The 20399-nt window shown below is 37.0% G+C and overlaps 1 protein-coding gene across 2 annotated transcripts; it reads left to right on the plus strand.

Moving 5' to 3' along the window:
• Positions 1-5410: 5410 nt before the first annotated feature.
• On the plus strand, positions 5411-15192 carry c9orf72 (C9orf72-SMCR8 complex subunit). Of its 2 annotated transcripts, none has more exons than XM_065297054.1 (10): positions 5411-5534; positions 5932-6480; positions 6576-6671; positions 9730-9794; positions 9900-9972; positions 10051-10167; positions 10709-10944; positions 13232-13289; positions 13397-13506; positions 14095-15192. In XM_065297054.1, exons 2-10 carry the CDS (start codon positions 6034-6036, stop codon positions 14279-14281), a joined length of 1389 nt encoding a protein of 462 aa, XP_065153126.1. In that variant the 5' UTR covers positions 5411-5534; positions 5932-6033; the 3' UTR covers positions 14282-15192. The 2 variants fall into 2 exon arrangements, with proteins under 2 accessions (XP_065153126.1, XP_065153125.1); XM_065297053.1 differs by having other exon boundaries at positions 5426-5543.
• Positions 15193-20399: the final 5207 nt, after the last annotated feature.

The following is a 20399-nucleotide window of genomic DNA, read 5'->3' on the forward strand; positions in this document are numbered from 1 at the left end:
TTTAAGCAGGAAAGATGGATAGCCAGAAAATGTATTTGATATAACCGCAATACTGGAATCAAATTACGCCTACTCAAACAGATTATTATTTTAAAGTCTTCCTCTTTTTAAAGTGCTTCGGAGTGATTACTTGAAACAAAAGTGCAAGGACAGAGTTTTCATCAGGAGAATGTCCCTTAAGAAATGTCTGAACCAGTCTACTGCCAGCAACTTAAAGTACCTTGAAGCGATGTTGGTCCTTATGAGGTAAGTTTGTGTTACACAATCAGCAGCATCTAAATATACCTGAAGTAATCATGTCCATTCTGACTCACGAATTTAAACAAAAGTAGTATGAGTGTGTCAGTGTGCGTCATCATCATCTTATGAGTACATGATGTTCTGTGTTCAGTGCCTTATCCTGCAATTGTCTGTCGGCACGAGCTGTGGTGAAGATAGGAGTAGGGGGCACTTTTCTATGTCAATGAGCTCTCTTCACAGAAACATTACAGCAAGAACTGATGCTTAGTCTAGATTCAAGTCCTGACTGCAGAGAAGAAAAGAAAGACAAACAAACATATTAAGAGGTCTAAACTTAATCACTAATCCCAGAAAGAATATTATATAACTCTAAACATTACGCAGGACACTTGACTTTTATTTTTTCAGACATATTTGAGTGCCTTTTGCTAGAAAATATTGTGGATCATTGTGTAGACAGAGATAATAGTTTGAGTGCCAGCTGATAAAAGGTTCAATCAAAAATGAATGTTCTGTTTTTTCTTACACTCCTTCCTGCTATTCGTACAAAAGGGTTTAAGCTTAAAAAGGACACAAAGGTGGTCCACACAATGTGCATTTTCTGTTTATTCTGAAGGCACATGAGGTTTTGTGTATTTAATTAACTTCATTGATAATCTTCCCCTCCAAGTGTCCTGTTAAACGCTTAAACAAATCAGTCCGGTGCTGGATCAATTAGTCATTAGCAGTAATTGTTGTGCACTGAGTAAACCAATTAATTGAAAAAATCCCTACACAGGACAGATATAAAAGATGTGATTTCTGTCATAACCTATTTCTGATGCAACCGTCTAACTGGGTTTTGTTACCAGAGGAGGATATTTTCAATGAATGAACATTTCATAAACAGCTATTCTGTGACTTATAATACCTGACATTTGCCATATGGTCCACAGTTTTCATATATGGGTCAAAACACACTTACCAACAGGCCTATTGGTGGACAGTGAATAACACCAGTAATAATGACAAGGTAAACTTGTTTATTTATTGAAATAATTTATATCAATTCTTCTGATTTTCAAATTCTCTAACATCATTGTCAAATACAAATGTGATCAAGTGATTTGTGTTTTGTTGGTAACATGGATGCCTAAATGTGATTTTTCTCCAAACAGACATACAGTTGTTTTCACAGCGGTTATATAGCTGCAATAAAAATGGGTGATAATATTATTTTTTAGCTCCTCTAAAGTAATAATGGCCCAGCAGGGACCGGTTGCATAAATCTGTTTTATTACAAGTAGTTGCCTAAATGTTTCTGGTTTTTATTTTTTAAGTCTGTTGCATAAAATCTAATTTACAAAAATGTTAGACTGATCACCCCCTGGCTAACTTTTCATTATGATCTATGTTGCCATAGAAACTAATAAACTGTCAGCTGCTATAGTTTCAAAAGTGCCTGACTTTTAATTGAGCTATAGCAATATTTTTATAAATAGGCAACAATCTTTTTAAGACTGATTAACACTCAGTTTTCGTAGTCCAAATACTTGCATTGTTATGACTACATTTGTTAATTTAATTAAATAGAATTGGCTGCTTGTATTTCTATATTTTTAGCAAAGAAAAATAGTTTTGAGCGATTACTGTCAATTTTATTTAAGTTGTTTAGTCTTTTACTTTTTCCACAAAGTGATTTTTAAACTGGGTGCACACTGTGTGATTTAAAATAGACTGTATGAGTATTATACCACCTATACATGCTGTCTCACTGTGGGAGTTCAGTTGTCATTATGTCAGACCGCACAACGGTAAAGACAGACACACGCAGGAAGACTCATGCAGCGTTTGTATTGTCATAGGAAAAGTCACACTGCAAGATTGTGCCTTAAAATTTCCGACACTGACAGAATGTTGTTGTCAGAGGAAAAAATTGATCACAACAATCATTAATCAGCTGTCTGTGAACATGTCAAACTAGCGAACAAAGAGTGCAAATATTAGCATACCTAAATCTTTAAGTTTGATAAATTGGAAATTACAATTAATTTCAACTTTCTTGACCATTGAAAAGTGGTGATAAAATGATAAATGATATAAAAAATAAAGTTAAAATAACTTAAGCTAATTCAACTTTATTTTTTATAATGTATAGCAATTCCTCACTACATTGTGGCAAGTTTAATCAACTTGAAATTACAATTAATTTCAACTTTTTAAATTTATTTTATTTATAGCAACTCCTTACTAGTCAAGAAAGTTGAAATTAATTGTAAATTCAAGTTGATGAAACTTAAAAATTTAAGTGCAACAAGGAATATTTTACAGTGTAGGATTTCAGGAATCTTTTAGGATTTTCAAAATTTGTCTCAGATAAATCATAGCTAAAATCACATAATCAGGGTTCCCACACAGTTAACTTCAAATTCAAGGACCTTTCAAGGACTTTCCAGGTCCAATACCCTCAAATTTAAGGACTAAATGTGGGGACAGTGAGAGCAGGGTTACATTGTGTTACCTTTAAAGATACATTGTTACAGTTCCCTTTCGAGGGCACTGCGGTGACACTTTGGGGATGCCTCCAGGGGTAAGTGTGTCTGAATGTGTATATCAAATTCAACCAATGGTGAAGCTTAACAACAAAGACAGGGTGACGCGGGAGCCAGGAAGTATATCGCTATCTGAAATATTGCCAAAGATGGCGTTACAGGGACGCAGGAAGTATGGCAAGGGAAACACAGCGCCTCGTTCCCTCTCAGGGAACAACAGTTACATACGTAACCCGAGACGTTTTCATATGTCAAACACAACTATGCAAAACGCATTTTGGTATGAATCAATATTCGTATACAGAAGATAAGCATTTAAAGCGAACAGTTTAGCACGTGTGCTTAAAAAAATCTATGATTTTTATGATATTATCCTACACGACACAGGGAATAATATGGATTTTTTTCCAGAAAACTTCTTGCATAAAATAGATTCTAGCACTTTTATGACCTGTATCTATGTATGTATATTTTTAAAAACTTCCCAGGGCCTTGAATTTTTCCCCCAGATTTACAAACTTTCAAGGATTTCAAGGACCCGTGGGAACCCTGCATAATGTGCACCAAGCTTTGAACTGTCTTTATAAAGCAAAGAGTATTTTATGCAACAGTCTTTCTTCACTGACTTAATTAAGTCAGACTAGTTCTTAGACGCAGTTAAGATTATGGCCATGTTTATGCAACCGGCCCCATGATGTAATACTGCTTTAACATTTTAATATTCATTTCAGCGGAAAGGTGGGTATTTGATTTTGAACCATGTGTTTTGACCAATATGGTATAACTTCGTTTTTTTGTTACCTTATCCTATAATTATTCAGTCTAATGAGTTAATTTGAATCATGATAAAATTATATAAATAATAATTCTATAGACAGATGCACAAAAGCTAAGAACTGTACAGTAGAAATTGACTGCAGATTGTATAGATCATTCATAGTTCTCCTTCCTCGGCGTGTTCCCAGATATAACATTTTGCTCCAGGGAGGTTGTTCCAGCAGTTAGTCTACAGTAAATCACTTCAGATAAAAAGCATCTGCTAAATGACAAGTAATCAATATTTCTAGAGAGTCCTCATATATCTGACTCAGAGGAAAACATTTCGCCCCAAACACCTTAAAGTCTTTACCCTGTGAATTAATGTCAATGGAAAATGGATGTTGGCTATTGATTAGCCAGGTGTAGCTCACCTCTCCACATATCCTTAGAAGAGAGGGAATCTTCAGAGAGAGCGCTTGTCAGCGGTGCCTATATCTGCCTGCCAAATAAGCAAAAGAAGAAACAAAAGGGCTTTGATGAGGGCAACAACATGTCACCAGCTGAACGCTAGTCATAAATCTTTGAGCTTCTTTTATATCTCAAGTGGCTTCAGTTTCACCAACACACTAAACAAACCGTCCCCTGAGGAACATCTATGTGAAGCTGTTTGCCAGGTTTGTCCTTCTGTTCCAATGTTCCAGACTTAATTTTTGGCAGTGAAATCATGCTCCATTTCAGATTGGGCACGTTAACATGATGGTCACGTTGGTTATATATCCATATTATTAACATAACCAGGCCATCAGACCCATGCCATTAAAAATAATCTAGGTAAAATAATCCATTACACTTTTCTGTGTGGAGTTGGGGATGCCGCAGACAGGCATCTCCACTCTTCCACATCATAGGATGGGTGGGAAAAAATCACTCATGTAGACGTAATGACGGTAGGAAGCAGAAATTACAACTGCTAATCAACACATCAGTGAGGAAACCATGAGGTTTATGTATAGGGGCACACACATGGATCCATCCGATCACACTCATGATTCGACTGTCATCGCCCTAAAACTAAAAAAAAATCTGTTGATGTTTTTCTAACACATAAGGTAGTCAAGGAAATGAAGCAGAAGGCAACACCCGTACCAATGCCAGCACAATTGATTTCATTCCTATGCTGTCTTGTAACCTGGCCTTTGGATGCACAGATACGGTTGCTAGGCGCTACCTAAAAGTGTCTCTACGCAGCTTCACACTATTGTTGCCATGACAACTTGAGATGCCTTTCTCTCCTTCTCGCAGTCTCTCTGCCATTACAATAAGTCAACAAGGTTTGTGGCATTGTAATGGAAAAATGAGTGCACAATATATATCGTCCATCAACAGTAGTTCGAGGTGGCTGGGGTCAAGTGACGTATTTAACCACAAAACTGAGATCAATGGAAGTTCTGTAAAGCTGGAGGGTGTGTAAGAGACTGAAGGATGATGTATCAATCTGCAGCTGATAGATGACAAAGCCTGTATAGTGATTTTTGGAAGTTTAAAATTTCAAAACGTATAACTTTATAACGTTAATAGCATACTCAGTTCTAATAAAAAAATATGGTAAATAATCACAAATATTTACATAATAAAATCAAATAGCATTATTACCTCTAATAGAGATATCCTTACAGGTATGTGTGTTTTGCCCAGATTGATCAGTAGCACATCAAAGTACCGCGAGAGCGATTCGAATGCATTGGTTTCGAATCACTCTCGGGGTACTTTGATGTCTGCGCAGCGCCACATGAAGTCAAACACATCTTTCCTTAATATTGTTAAAATTCAAAAGTGATGGTTAAATAAAAGCACAAAGCATAACGTATTTGAAACGCATCCCCGTGTTTCCTCCGCCAGAGTGCGTTGTTCAGCCCTGAGCGTCAGCAGCGCGCTTCTGCGCATGCGTGTCGTGACAGCACAGAAGATAGCCAGGAAAAGGGACCGTCGTTGTGTTGTTTTGAGGTAAAACAGGTAATACTAACAATATGTCACACATTGGCAATAGCGGCACGTTCAGTACGTTTTTAGGCATTTTTAGTAGAAGTAAATCGATGCCTAATGATTGACATTAGCGCAGTTGTATGCAGCTTTACCGTATGACAGCTACATAAATAATATGTGTCTATGAACAGCTGTGTAGCCGAGTCATTTGAACGTTGTAAATCCTTTAAACATAGTTATCAACTGTATTTTATCCATTGGCCTCTATAATTGTCCGAAATATTCAGTATTAGATTGAACCGATTACCTTTTGACGAAATAATATATTGAAAATCAACTTTAGTCTGTGTATGTTGGCTTACATGTCCCACTTCTCCTTTTTGTTCCTATTTTTCACAAACTTATTGCACGTGTCCAGTGCAAGACCAAGAGGGATGTCGCAATCTGCTCGCCACCACTAAGATCTGCATTGTGTAACTGACAGTAAGTTACTGTGACTGTACAGTTGTTTGTGGGCACAATGTCTGCAGGCTGCCCTCCACAATCTCCAGCTGTGGCTAAGACTGAAGTGCTGGTTGATGACTGGTGTCCCATGCTGGCTGCGACGTTTGCCTACTGGGACAACATCCTGGGACCCCGTGTGCGGCACATCTGGGCCCCCAGAGGTCAGGGGTTGTCGCTGCTTAGTGACGGAGAGGTGACATTTCTGGCCAATCACACGCTTAATGGCGAGATTTTGCGGAGCGCTGAGAGTGGTGCGGTGGATGTCAAGTTCTTCGTTCTGGCAGAAAAGGGAGTCATCATTGTGTCGCTGATCTTTGATGGGGAACTCAAAGGGGATAAGAACACTTGCGCTCTGTCAATCATTTTGCCGCAGTCAGAGCTGAGCTTCTACCTGCCTCTACACAGCGTGTGTGTGGAAAGACTCAAACACATCATCCGCAAGGGACGCATCTGCATGCAGAAGGTTTTGCTCTTTGTTGTGAATCTTTTCATCATAATACAACTGTACTGTGCTTTTTCGTTGTTGTAAAGTCTTCCTGTGGTTTGTTTTGCTTATAGGGTCACAGCATTATCTCTGTGTTGTCATCTGAGATTGTTCCTATAATGGAACTTCTCACGTCTATGAAGAAACACAGCGTACCTGAGGAGGTGGATGTAAGTATTTTGGGTTTTGGTAGTGGTCGACCGATATCCCATTGGGCGATATAAGGCTGATATAACACAAATGTAATGTAACAGTAAATGAGAGACAAAGAGAAAACTTGTGAAACTGAATAAACATTTATTATGCATAAGATTTATAAATATACTTTTTTAAAGGTACCCTTAAATGTAAAACTGTATTTACCTAGGCATTGATGAATAAAAAGAGTCCTGTACATGGTAATGACATAACGTGAGCCTCAAACACTATTGTTTCCTCTTTCTTATAAAACCCATGCACATGCAAAAGGCTGCTGGAAAACAGACCAATCTTAACATAACATCCACTGTGACATTACAGTCAAGATGTACGCCCCATATGAATTTACACATTATAGGTGACATAGAATGATTGAACGTGGTATTTATTCTTGTTCTGTGAAATTTTTGTTTGGGTCTGTAATGCCTCAGAAGCTTCCTAAAAACCTCTCTCAGATAGCTCTATTAGGGTGGGGGATTTTAAACAAGTGGTTTTGCACCTATTTGGCTCCCCCTACTGGCTTAACTTGCAATCTCATTACTGATTGGCTGACTTTGCTGCCACTCAAAAAATGTAGCCAATTATTTTAAAGTGGAGGGGCAGTTAGATGCCTGTGATGTCATAAGCATCAGTTTTTCAGATTGGGCCGTTTTCTGGCTGACATTTCTAAAAGAGGAATTTCTATGTGAGATGTTTAGCATGTCTAGCACTTTTTGTATGTTCGTGAATGCGGGTAGACTACCAATATTTAACAAAGACAAGGTAAAAATGGTTTTTCATTCTCTGTCCCCTTTAAATTAAGTACAATGTTGTTACAATGCTAAAAACAAAGTTGTGACTGTTGAGCTAGCGCTATATGCTAGTTAATGCTATATGCTTAATGCTATATGCTAGCATTTAGGCTGAAGTTCTAACAATGTCAGCATTATTTAATCCTATCACCAGTGTTCGTAACAGCTGCCGTATGCTTACGGTTAGCCTAAAAGCTATTTGAAGCTCCCTAAATACGATGGTAAGCAGTTCTATAGGCATTCGCGTTTTCCATTTGGACCACCAAACTTTCTTAGCTATGGTTGCACACACATATAGAGTGTTTACACTTTCAAAGTATATGGCAATATGTCAGTCAAACAGTTAAAATATGCTTTGAAGTTTAAAACTTACCAGAGCAGGCTTGGAGCCATAGACTGTAAAAAAAAGATGGACGACGCAATGTCTCCTCCCACCATTGTAATGAATTGAAGCCAAAAATGTCCGACCACGGTCGCCGCCATGTTACGTAAAAACGTCAGTTTGGAGCCAAGGCATGCGCAGAAGGAATCGTCCGTGGAGCCAGAGGCGGAGCCGCGGTATCAAACTTCCGCCCAAACGCTGGCGCGACCAATTCATCCACGCCAATCATAATGACACGCCCCGTTTCTATAGCATTAAATTACTAGCTAAAATTAAACTTAGCACAATAATGAACACTTGAATATATATCAGCGTGATAACAACTACTTGAAAGGACCAAAACCATCTTTCGGAAACTTTTATTGAAAGTGTAAATAATTTTTTTATTTAGAGCAGAGTCCCATTAGTTTCAATGGAGAGGGCGGGGTTTATGACTTGTACTGCAGCCAGCCACCGGGGGGCGATCAAAGAGCCAGAGGCTTCATTTTTCAAGGCTTATGAGGCACACCCGCTTGGAGCGCTCAGATCTGTTAGTGGGGGGAGGGGCAATGCACGGGCTGCAGGCAGTCTCAAGCAACACAGAGCTGCCTGTGGACGCCTGTCTGTAATTAATGGCAGGGAAAAATTATCGGCGAACACAAGCCGCGTATCGGCCGATGCTGATACACCTAAAACCTGCTAAAATCGGCCCGATGTATTGGCCAGCCGATATACATAGGTCGATCACTAATACAATCCCAAATATTTAATATATATGCTACAGGGAATTAGACGCAACATACATGTTTTTTTATTTTGTTTTTAATGACACGCCCCGCATTAAAGTTACAATTTCTTTACCCGCCCCGACCGGTGGGTTACGAGACGACCTGCGCATCACTAGTAGATATCATTTGGCACCTTTAAGTCTTTGAAATAAATGTACAAGACATGCTGTGGATTTGACACATCACGGTTCTGTTTCAATAGGACTTAACTGCACATCAGAACGCCACTTTAAAAAGTGAACAGTTAAGAAACTAAAGGTTTTATTGGCTGATTTAAAAGATTAGTCAATGTCGAATAAAAACAATTCAAAATACTGGCTGATATGTCGGCCACTGCAATATATCGGTCTAGTTTTTGGTTGACTTGTTGGTTGGTCATTTTTATTCACTATCACAGATTAAAATATAGATTAGGAAATTATACAGGATAGATAAAGGAGGAATGGGATAAACAAGAGTTCGACCCAAAACCACCTGCATGATTGATGCATCATGTGGGCATTTTAACAGATTAAATGCGGTAACCACTGTGCCACAGTTTAATTATTTTTGGATTTTATTAGCGTTTGTTTCACATATAATTTATCTTTAAATTTAATAAATAATATACAAATAGAATAAAATATTACTGATATATTTAGTAAGGAAAGTAGTGGTTAATTTCTCATATGCAATTCAAAAATTTATTTAAGGTATTATCTTACTATCCTATAGATCAGTGGTTTTCAAACTGGGGGCCGCGGAGATGGTGCCAGGGGGGCCCCAGTTTAATGACACTTTATGAAATACATTAATTTATCATGAATTCTGTGTAATGAAACCTAAAAAAAATAAGGCTACTAACCAAAAGCACTACTTTTTTGTATAATTTAATGTTTTTTTTTTTTAAATGTTGAGTTTCAGAACCGCAAAGGAATGCACCATACACAAAGGGGGCCACACGCTGAAAAAGTTTGGGAACCACTGCTATAGATAACAATCCTTCCCCAAATTTTATTTTTTTTGTCTAGAAAATGTAAAAAGTATAGTATCTCTCTCACACTGTCTATTTTTCACTGACCCACATAAAGGCAAGTTTTTCTTGTTACAGATAAAGGGCACTGTGCTCAATGACGATGATATTGGAGACAGCTGTCATGAAGACTTTTTGCACAAGTGAGACATAAAGCATACCTGAGAAGCCAATGATCTGAATTATATTCATATCATCTGTCTATTATATGGTTTAATACGGTGATGTTGTGATATTTTCCTCTTTAGGGCTATCAGCTCTCATCTTCAGACCTGTGGCTGTTCTGTGGTGGTTGGTAGCAATCCTGAGAAAGTCAATAAGGTACTGTAAACACCTGCATTCTTAACATCCACACCTAAGTCCCACACGTACACTAAATTATGATGTTTCCTTTGCTAGATTGTGCTCACGCTGTGTCTGTTCCTCACCCCTGCGGAGAGAAAGTGCTCTCGATTGTGTCACTCGGACGGTTTGTTCAAATATGACACTGGCCTGTTTGTTCAGGGTCTCCTCAAGGTATCTAAAACATATTAGATTTAAACTACTTTCCATTTGTACAGAATTTTGCACATAGTAATAAAACTCTTTATGGTCCATAAGGTCTCTAATTTTCTAGTTTTGCATGATAAGCTCCTGCATAGAGTTAGGCATCTGTTTTATGATACCTCATGTAGTGTATGACCTGACAGAGCTCTTATTTTGTTCTGCCAGCGGATAAACATAAGTGAATACACCTGCATTGCTTGTACACACAGTCGTAATTAATTTTCACTGTCTCATAGGGTGAGTCATTAGCTTCACATTAGTGAACAATGAGCTCGGTTGGACACAACATAGTTGAAGAAATAAGGCACCGAAAATTAGACCATTCACAAAATCATCTATTGAAAAAACTCAGTTACTGGAAATTTGCTTTCGGCATCTTTGATGTTGGCATGGCTCTTCCAAAACTTGGCAAATAGTGTTATATAGGGAGTTTCCCACTGGTTTGATTGGTCAATCTTGTGCACGTTTTGATATTCCTACCTCCACTTTAGAAATGTGTTCTCTTTCCCAGGACTCCACAGGGAGTTTTGTGTTGCCCTACCGGCAGGTGCTGTACTCTCCCTATCCAACCACCCACATTGATGTGGACATTAACACGGTGAAGCAGATGCCCCCCTGCCACGAGCACATGTACCATCAACGGCGCTACATGCGTGCTGAGCTCAGTGCCCTCTGGAGGGCTGCCAGTGAGAATGACATCAGTCCAGACAACCTCATCAACGCCCAGGACACCTACACCCCAGACCTGTATGACCTTTGACCCCTAAATCTCCCCCAAACCCTTTTTAGTTAAAGGGATAGTTCACACAAAAAAAGAAAGTCATTATTTACTCATCCTCATGTTGTTCTAAACCGGTATGAATTTCTTTTTTCTGATGAACACAAAAGGAGATTTTCTGAGAAATTATGGTAAACACACAGCATATAGTGTCCATTGACTTCCATAGTAGGAAAAAATAATTTGGAAGTATTGTGATAAATGATGAAGAAAATATTTAAACAAATGTTTGTTAGCACACAGTTGACAGTACCCATTAAATTCCATCATATTTTTTTATTCCTACTATGGAAGTAAATGGTCACTATCTGCTGTGTGTTTACCATAATTTCTCCAAATATCTTCTTTTGTGTTCATCCGAAAAAAGAAAATCATACAGGTTAAGAACAACATGAGGATGACTAAATGATGACAGATTTTTCATTTTTGGGTGAACTATCCCTTTAAGACAAATGAGTAGTTTATTATTGTCAGGATATCAAACTGTAATGGTCTTTTGTCTTAGATAGAGAGTTGCTGTAGGCAGTAGAGGTCTTCACGGGTCCACTTAGATCTGAAAACTTGAGGTCCGACCCAAGACAGAGCGTGTTTGGGTCTAAACGTTTTTAATGTTTGTTTCGGACACAGGTTGGGTATAATATTAGCGGCATCGGTTAATATAAAATGAATGTTTTGCCAAACGGACCCGAGAGCACTCAAACTATCTCACGTGTGTGCATCGGGTCCTTTTCCAACCTCCCCTTTGTTTGCAAAGAGAGCTTGCAACATCGTGTGGCTGGCGGTAGGTAAATTTTTTTCGTTGTGCCAGACCAGATCAATTTTGAATACACACAGTAAGCCAGGGGTCTCCAACCTTTTTGTGAGCAAGTGCTACCACCATGGATAAAATAATCGGGAGGGCTACTTTTTAATATAGTCTATTCAAAACTTCTTTGTTGAGTTTATTTAATGTTCATCATCATCATTTTATAAATGTTAACATACATAAATTTATAAAAAATTAATAAATAAATATTAAAATTGAGGCTATTAATAGACTGTGCTTTGGCAGCGACTCACAGACTCCGTGCGGGCACCATGTTGGAGACCACTGCTGTAAGTGGTTACCTTGGTGTCGTTGTCAGATAACAAATGGAGCAGCGGGCCAAATTGGTTGTGAGGCCACCAGGGTTTCTTTCTGACTGAATGGTGCATTTGGGGCTGCAGACTGCACACATATCGGTGCCGTTTATAGTACATCCGGATCCAGTCGGTTCAAAAAAAGTATCACTTGGTCAGGTCGGGCTCGAGTCTAATTTTGTTGGGTTTGTCTCGGGTCTTTCTTTTCAAAAAAATATGTATGCTTGCTGGGTTTGGGTAAAATGTGAATTAGGTCATTTTGGGTCGGATACATTTCTGTGGACCTGAGAAGACCCCTAGCAGACAGCATGCAAGACATAATGAATAATTAGCCGGTGATTAATGCAAAATTAGCCCCAATACACCAGCTGAGGGGTCTTGTATACTTGAGGTGTTTATTAAAGTAATAACTTTTTGTGATTATTTTACTAGGGTTTAAGTGACACAATGCACAGTGCCTCAAACTTGCTTAACTATGGTAAATTACTTTATTACTTCATTTTATGGCCTTAGTAACTTATTTCTATAAAAAAGACAACATGGGGATAAACAGGAAATTGCATTGTTATGTGAGAAGAATGAGACCACAGGGTGATATGAGAAACATGAAACTAGCACAGGTGCAATATGTAGAAATTTGGTTGCTTGGGACAACAGTGAATTGTACAGCGTAGGGATTCTTTCATAAAAACTTTACCACATTATGGTGTAATCAACCCATCAGATTTGTGATATAGATAATACCTTGCTTAGGAACTGTTAAAGTACTTTGAATCAATACATTTGCTTTAAGATTTTCTTGTGTGTGTAGATGTTTGACCTTGAAATTGTGAAAACTCTTCTTCGCTCTCTGGTATGTCATGGTTCAGTGCTGTGCCCAACATAGAGCTGCATCATTGATTTTCAAAGGATGTCAGTGACAGTTTGCCTGAGAATTTTTCCATTAAAAAGTTCACAGACTGTGAGAGAGGTGAAACGGGAACGTTTCACATTTCATTTGGGCATATCACTGACTCAATGTACAAAAATATATCATATGTCATGTAGGCATTTCAATGTAATTTATTTTAGACTTAAAACGTTGATTGTGATCATTGGTAAAGAGGTGAGATGAATGTCTCTTTGGGATTTTTTTAGGAATGTGTTTCAGGACGTGATGCATAAAGACACTCTTGTGAAGTCCTTCATAGATGAGGTAAGGTTGCACTACTCCCTTTGAAAATTCTCAGGAGCTTTATAATAACCTTCCTTGCCGTGGCCTTGATAAAAGACGTGTGTGTGTGCTTGTGTATCTTTGCCTAGGTGTTTCTATTGAAACCAGGTCTGTCTCTGAGGAGTGTGTACTTGTCCCACTTCCTTCTTCTGCTACACAGGAAGGCCCTGACACTTCTCAGATACATTGAAGATGAGACGTATGTGCAGCAATTTTGAGCTTGTTATCTACTGCAATACATATATTTACTAGACACCCACACACTTTACTTACAGTACAATTCCATGAACATGCAATACTTTATATATGAACCCAGTCTGTTCTGTACATACCATATAAACATCATACAGATATACAGTATTACTGTATGACACTACTTAGTAAGCATTCCATCTAATGTAAATTGTAAAAATGTGATATTTTATGATCTGAGAAGTGATCTAAGATGGTTTAGAACCGAGAAAATAAAATTGTTGAATATTAAAATGGAGATATTAACCCCTTCAGACCCTGCGTCCACTGGAATGGACGTCACATGTTTTGTGGTTCAAACCAATAAAAATGCTGATCAACCAATCAAAATAAGGCACACTGATAAAACACCTGAAAATGTCTGAAGGGGTTAAACTCCAGCTAGTATGAGGATTTTTAAGAAGCAATACATCTGAACACAAGGTGTCAGGATTAACAGTAACATCTCATATATGATTAGGTTTGTGCTTATCTAGGCCCATTGTGTTGTACTAAGCTGACTATCTGCTGATCACAGTGTTATTATTTATTACAGGCAGAAGGGGAAGAAACCCTTTAAATCTCTACGCAATCTAAAAACTGATTTGGACCTGATGGTGGAGGGAGACTTGAACATCATCATGGCGATGGCGGAGAAGCTGCGGGCAGGCCTTCACTCCTTTGTTTTTGGGAAGTCTTTTCTTACCAGCGTGCAGGATCGTGATCTCCACATGAGCTTCTGAACTCTGACTTTTGCCTATAGATGATGTCATCAGGTCACCTGACCCTCTCCGCAGACTCATATTTTGATTTAGTATGTGCTTTTTGTGCACAAAACTCTTGAAAATGTGCTGGTAAATCTGTTTGCTTTGTTATGATAGCTGCTTTGGAAAATGTTAATTGGAATAAATCTGCTGTAAATGAATGATAATCTGCTTACTGAAGCTGGCAAATTCTTGTTTGTGTACAAAAGCTTTAACACTGTTGATGATTATGAGATTCTTGGCTCTAGTTGAGTCTTTTTCATTTAGGCACAAACATGACATAAAGAATGTGTTTGATAAACAGTAAATTATTTTTGATTTATAATTTATAGATTTCTTTACCACACCGAACACTGACAACATTGCTATCTGGCATTGACAGCTTAATAGCATGATTTAGCAGCATACGCCAATCTCTTATATTATATTAGATTTTTTTAAGACATTTTGTTCACTAATTTATTAAATATGTGATGTTTAATATTGCAAAAGAACTAAGTAGTAAGTTTAGCCCATTTTAGGTTTATTCTCTTTAATGTGCACTGCTTCCTTTAAATTAACTGGTTGATAGTTTTAAAATGCTGTCATTACTGTCTTTCTTTCTTTTTTACAGAATTGAACTGACAGATCTGTTACTTCCTAAAACTCTAAAATGTAATTAGGAAACTTTCCTTGTTCCTTATTTTGACTCTAAAGCAGTGATTGGCAACCCTTAGCTGGGTAGAGAGATGGAGTAGGAACCTGTTACATGTTTTGAGAAAGTTGCATTTTAAGTACTGTATGGACAATGATGAAATATAAAGTATTGTTTTTATGTATTTTACATTCATGTATTCACATATCTTGTTGTGATGCTTACATTGCAAATCCATTAAAATATTCATAAATAACATGATACCATTTTTTAAACCGCTATACCACGAAATTTATAATACCATTGCATGTGTTGTTAATATAATTTAAAGGCGATATCTTTGTGGGGGTTTTTTGCACCCTCAGATTTCAGATTTTGAGCATTTTATTATGCATTGTGTCAAATATAAAAATTTTGGCTCGGCTAGGTGGGCACAGTAGGTGGGTGGGTGACTCATTCCCACCACATGCCCCAATACCAATAGAACTGTAGACATGTGGCATTTAAGTGACTTACAGCACAAGATGTGTGCGTGTGAGTTTGGGTCCCTATATGATCAAATCCTTGACCTTTGGGCTGCTAACACAAAGATTTAGCAATTGAGATGCATAAAAACACTTATAGGACAGGAATGAAGCTTACTTTACTTAAATAAAGTAAAAAAGCATTTTAATATGTATTGTGTTAAATTATGTCTGTTCCACAGTTGGTGGTTTCATTTCTACCCCATGATCCAAAAATATTAACACTGATGTTTATCAATCACTACATATACATTTACAAATTTGGCAGGACCTTTTATCTAAAAGCAAGTTACAGTGCATTCATACATTTGTATCATATATCTGTATTCAATGGGTATTGAGCCTATGAATGACCTTTGCACTGCTAATGCAATGCTCCACCACAAGAAGCCACAGGAACACCAATGACATTTCAAGTTATGCCAGACAGACTTACAATATACAAATATAAAAAAGCTATATTTAGAGCATTAGGCATAATAAGAGTACATTTAAACAGCCATTAAGCTAACATTAAGCACCATTTTCCATGGCAACAGCTTGATGATGTCATCAGTTACCTTAGTTTGAATTTGTTGTCAAAACTTGTGAATAGGCTTTATGCCCAGCTGCACTACTTCCTGAACTTCAGCCAGCTCCTTGTTTCCTGTCTGCCATTATTGATTAATCCAGGTGTGTCTGATTATTGTTGTTGTGACTACTGAGGTCAGGCACACCTGGATTTATCAGTTTGTTTGTGACTACTGAGGTCCGGCACACCTGGATTAATCAGTTTGACCAATAATGGAAGACAGGAAACAAGGAGCTGGCTGAAGTTCAGGAAGTAGTGCAGCTGGGCATAAAGCCTATTGAGTTGTGTGAAGAAAGCGTGTTTTTTGGATTTGATCAGCATATTTTTGATATTTACTTGAATATGGCCCATAAAAACGTCAAGCGCGTGAATGCTTCATCCAGGGCAGATGACTGTAGTGAAGAATACCACTTCTCCTACAGATCTTTACTCCATCAGAGGCTATCGCTGGACACCGAGGTCTTTTTTAAACTTGAGACAAAAGCCAACACTGTGAGTACTGCAAAACAGAGTGCTAAGAGGATTCCCAAGAAGTCCAAATGAAGATGCGACAGGTCACCAGAACTTTTGGTCAGTAAGTAAAGGCTTGAAACACAAGCGAGAGGTTCCTGAGCCTTGTGGTGCAAACCAGAACACCACACCGATTCTGATACATGAGTCATCTCAACGCACTCCTGTGGCAACACTTACCTCCACCACTTATTGCACATGAGATGCCCAGGGTGACGAAGCATCATTTAAGTGCGAACGATGAATGGACAATGACTGTTTTGAGGTTCCGGCAATGAAAACGGTCCAAAGACATGATCCACAAAGCCAACACCTGAACGTCGGAGTGAAACCTTCAGCCAGCTGCACTCCAGTGATGTCAACGCCTTTGCCCTGTTTGCTAAAGAAAGAGTTGAAGATGAAAGCTCAGAAAGAACAACAAAAAGCTGCTTGTCTTACCAAAAAGGGTCCGGACTGCAAGATCTTTGTCGACAGGACAGACTTGAGCCTTCGCCGTTATTTCAAACATCTGGATGGTATTTACTACTCCTACATATATGGAAGACCTGTTTAAAAAAAGGAAGAGGAATGTTCGCAATTACTTCCTTTTATTGTAAATAAATGTATATACTATATGCATGGTTGTCCTGCAGAAGTTTTATTCTACTTTTGGATGGTAACTTTTTTTGTGGTTAAAAGCACAACATATTTATCATAAATGTTACATAACATAAAAGCACAAACAACAAACAATATAAAGCTCACCAATATGTGACCCTGGAACACAAAACCATTAATAAGTCACACTAGTAAATTTGTAGCATTAGCCAACAATACATTGTATGGGTAAAAATTAAAGATTTTTTTAAATGCCAAAAATAAAAAAAATAAGTAAAGCTAATGTTCCATAAAGATATTTGTCCTACTTTAAATATATAAAAATATATTTATCATTAATGTAGAGATTAATGTAGGGATGTAACTGTATCAAAATAAATACATAAATAAAAATCACTATACGATAGTTTTCCATTTAAAGGAAGGATAAAAACAAACTTGAAAAAACTGCCATAAGTGTTTATTGAACAATGACTGAACATAACAATGATGTACAAATTAACCATGTCATATCCTGTACTCGTTTCCTGATCCTTTAAACATTACTGTAGAGATATGATTGGTCAAATGATGAAATATGAAAATAATTGCACCTATTTCATATTTTTTCAAAAATTCTCTATGCTACTACCTACCTACATACCTCATAGATTAGATATTAATTTTAAAGTGCAAAAATTGTCTATTTGAAACTAGTGTAGTGTTTACAATTTTCATAAAAATGAAAAAATAATTAGACCATGTAATAAGACAAATATAATTATATAATAAGTCAAAGTAAAAAATATATAAAAGGTTCAAATAAGGGTAAAAGTTTGGCCCACATCATATTTACAATATTAAAATCTGGCCCTCGAAGAAGAGTAGTTGAAGACCCCTGTTATATACATTACATTTTGGTATTGTTTTACTTAAATAACACTGTAATTTAAATTGAATACATTTTTCAAATATGGGGATGGATTTAACAGAATGTTAGTTTCTTTCCATTTTGGTTGCAATTCAATGTTTTATAAACATGTCTGAGATCAAACAGATGGAATAATCCTTCAGAGACTCCTTTGTTGAAGACCCCAATGTTGAAGTGATAAACTAAACTTAACGGTTAATTATATGCCTCTTGTGCGTCTGACTTGGGACATGAATACAGGAAAGCTGGTGGGAATGTGGGAACAGTAAAAAACTGTCTGTACCAATATTAAATGAGACTAATTCTCTGAGGTAACATATGGAAGGAAGTCAGCAAATAACAGAAAGTGCCTCATGGACATTGTGATTTTAGCCTATGTTAATGGCCCCTAATGATGGTGTAATGATACTAAGAGTTGGAAAACTTGAAACAGTCATGCTATTTTATTTTGCACACAACATGTAAATTAGTACATTTGTATGTAAATGTGCTGCCTAAAGTGTGCTTATAATGCCTAAGCCTTGCTTTAAATTTATTCTATTTTTAAGACAACAATTGTAAATATTTAATATTAAACTCAAAATTACATGCTTGAGCAATGAAACATTTTCTAGATATAAAAATGATTTAACACTGAAGCACAAACAAATATGCTTAAAGTGGAAGTGACGGCAGCTTCAGCTTGTGAATTATATGAAAAACCATCAGGATAACATGGGCTTATCTTACTCCAGATGAAGTAATAAACTGGAATGATGATTTAAATGTTGTTCAGTCAAATATGCGTTGTTAACTCCCCGGATTTTATGTTCCAGAACTGCTCCACTCATTCACTTCTCCACATGGATTTTTGTCTACAATGTCAAATATGACAAACATGGGCAAGTCTTATATCAAATGAAAGCTCTCATTCTCAGGAATAAGACTACAGTGTTATTTTTGTTCTATTATCAACACATATCCAACAATCATCGAATGAATAATAAGGTAAAAAATGGTCTTTTGTAAACATATGGGAAACTTGAGTGTGGACTGCCTCAGATAGCACATATAGCCACAAATGATACACAATCTTTTATCTTAGTTCCTACTCTAAACAATGAGTTCATTCACAGCATTTTCTTTGGTTGTGTGCATAATTAATCCCTTGCTATTTATTATATGTGCAAAACAAAAAATTAATATTTATATGAAAAATTTATTTTCACACCCTTTAGTAAAATGAGAATATCTTTTGAATGCGACATGCTAAAGAGTTCATTCTTTTTTTGGGTGTTTACTGTCTGCTGCTGGTAACAGCCAGAACTGTCTGCAGTCTGCTAGAGCACCCAGAACCAGAGTTATACACTATCAAAGACAGTATTTACAACATAAAAAAAGAAAATTTGGTGTTTCATCATGTGAAAAACAACATAAATAACAATATTTGTCACAAACAGCAGCTTTTTATGTAACTTCAAAGGGTTTTCTTTAAAATTATATAAAGAAATTGCATTTATTCCACTGTATGTGGTTATGGGGACACTTCAAATGTTTTTAGGCAGAAATTGTATACAAAAAGGGTATTATTCCTCCCTTCAGTTGGAGTAAAATAACTTTTTCATAGATTATGATAGAGAAAAAATTCTTATTTGAAAATAATTTTCCTCAGTAAGCTGCCAATTGCTGGAATCAAACAAAACTGTCTGCAGGGAGCTGAGATACCCAGGGCCAGAGTTATAGACTTTCAAATTAAAAACTTAAAAAAAAAAACATCAAAAAGCGCCTATTTATTTTTGTGTTTATTAGAGCACTTTTAACAATGTTTTATGAAATTTCAAAGGGTTTCCTGTAAAATGATACCAAACTTTTGTATGTAAACCTCTGCATGTGGGTATGGGAAGCTTTTGAAATTGGGTAGGCCAAATCCAGGCGAAAATCCCCAAGGGCCAGTTGTTCAAAAAGTTTAATCTGGATCAAAATGATCCGGATTTGGAAATCACATTTTTTCCTATTCAGGATCAGGTAATCCGTCTTACTTTTATGCCGGTTTTTCAAAGCAACATTGGACTGGATCACCCTGATCCAAATACACAGTTTTCAAGATTACCAAATCCAGATTACCTGTGCTCTAAATGGGACAACATATCACAACATGTGCTACCAGCTATGTGAAGAACAGGTAGAAGAACCAATATGGGATCACTGTAAGAGTTTTTAATTTTGATACAAAACACAAAAATAACATAAACATCCATTTATAATTTCTTTTATGAACCCTCATCTGAGTCACAAAAAAATATATATATCCAATAACAAATACATTGTGGACGCACAAAGGACGCTTCAAGTGTCTTTTCTGAGCTCCTGTG

Source organism: Paramisgurnus dabryanus, chromosome 20 (assembly GCF_030506205.2).
Source record: "Paramisgurnus dabryanus chromosome 20, PD_genome_1.1, whole genome shotgun sequence".
NCBI classification, from domain to species: domain Eukaryota; kingdom Metazoa; phylum Chordata; class Actinopteri; order Cypriniformes; family Cobitidae; genus Paramisgurnus; species Paramisgurnus dabryanus.

Excerpts from the sequence above, each read along its gene's own strand:
- c9orf72 (XM_065297054.1), top strand. The coding sequence starts at position 6,034 with ATGTCTGCAGGCTGCCCTCCACAATCTCCAGCTGTGGCTAAGACTGAA. Across the intron at positions 6,672-9,729 it reads GCGTACCTGAGGAGGTGGAT|ATAAAGGGCACTGTGCTCAA; the intron begins GTAAGTATTTTG and ends TTCTTGTTACAG. Across the intron at positions 13,290-13,396 it reads TGAAGTCCTTCATAGATGAG|GTGTTTCTATTGAAACCAGG; the intron begins GTAAGGTTGCAC and ends ATCTTTGCCTAG.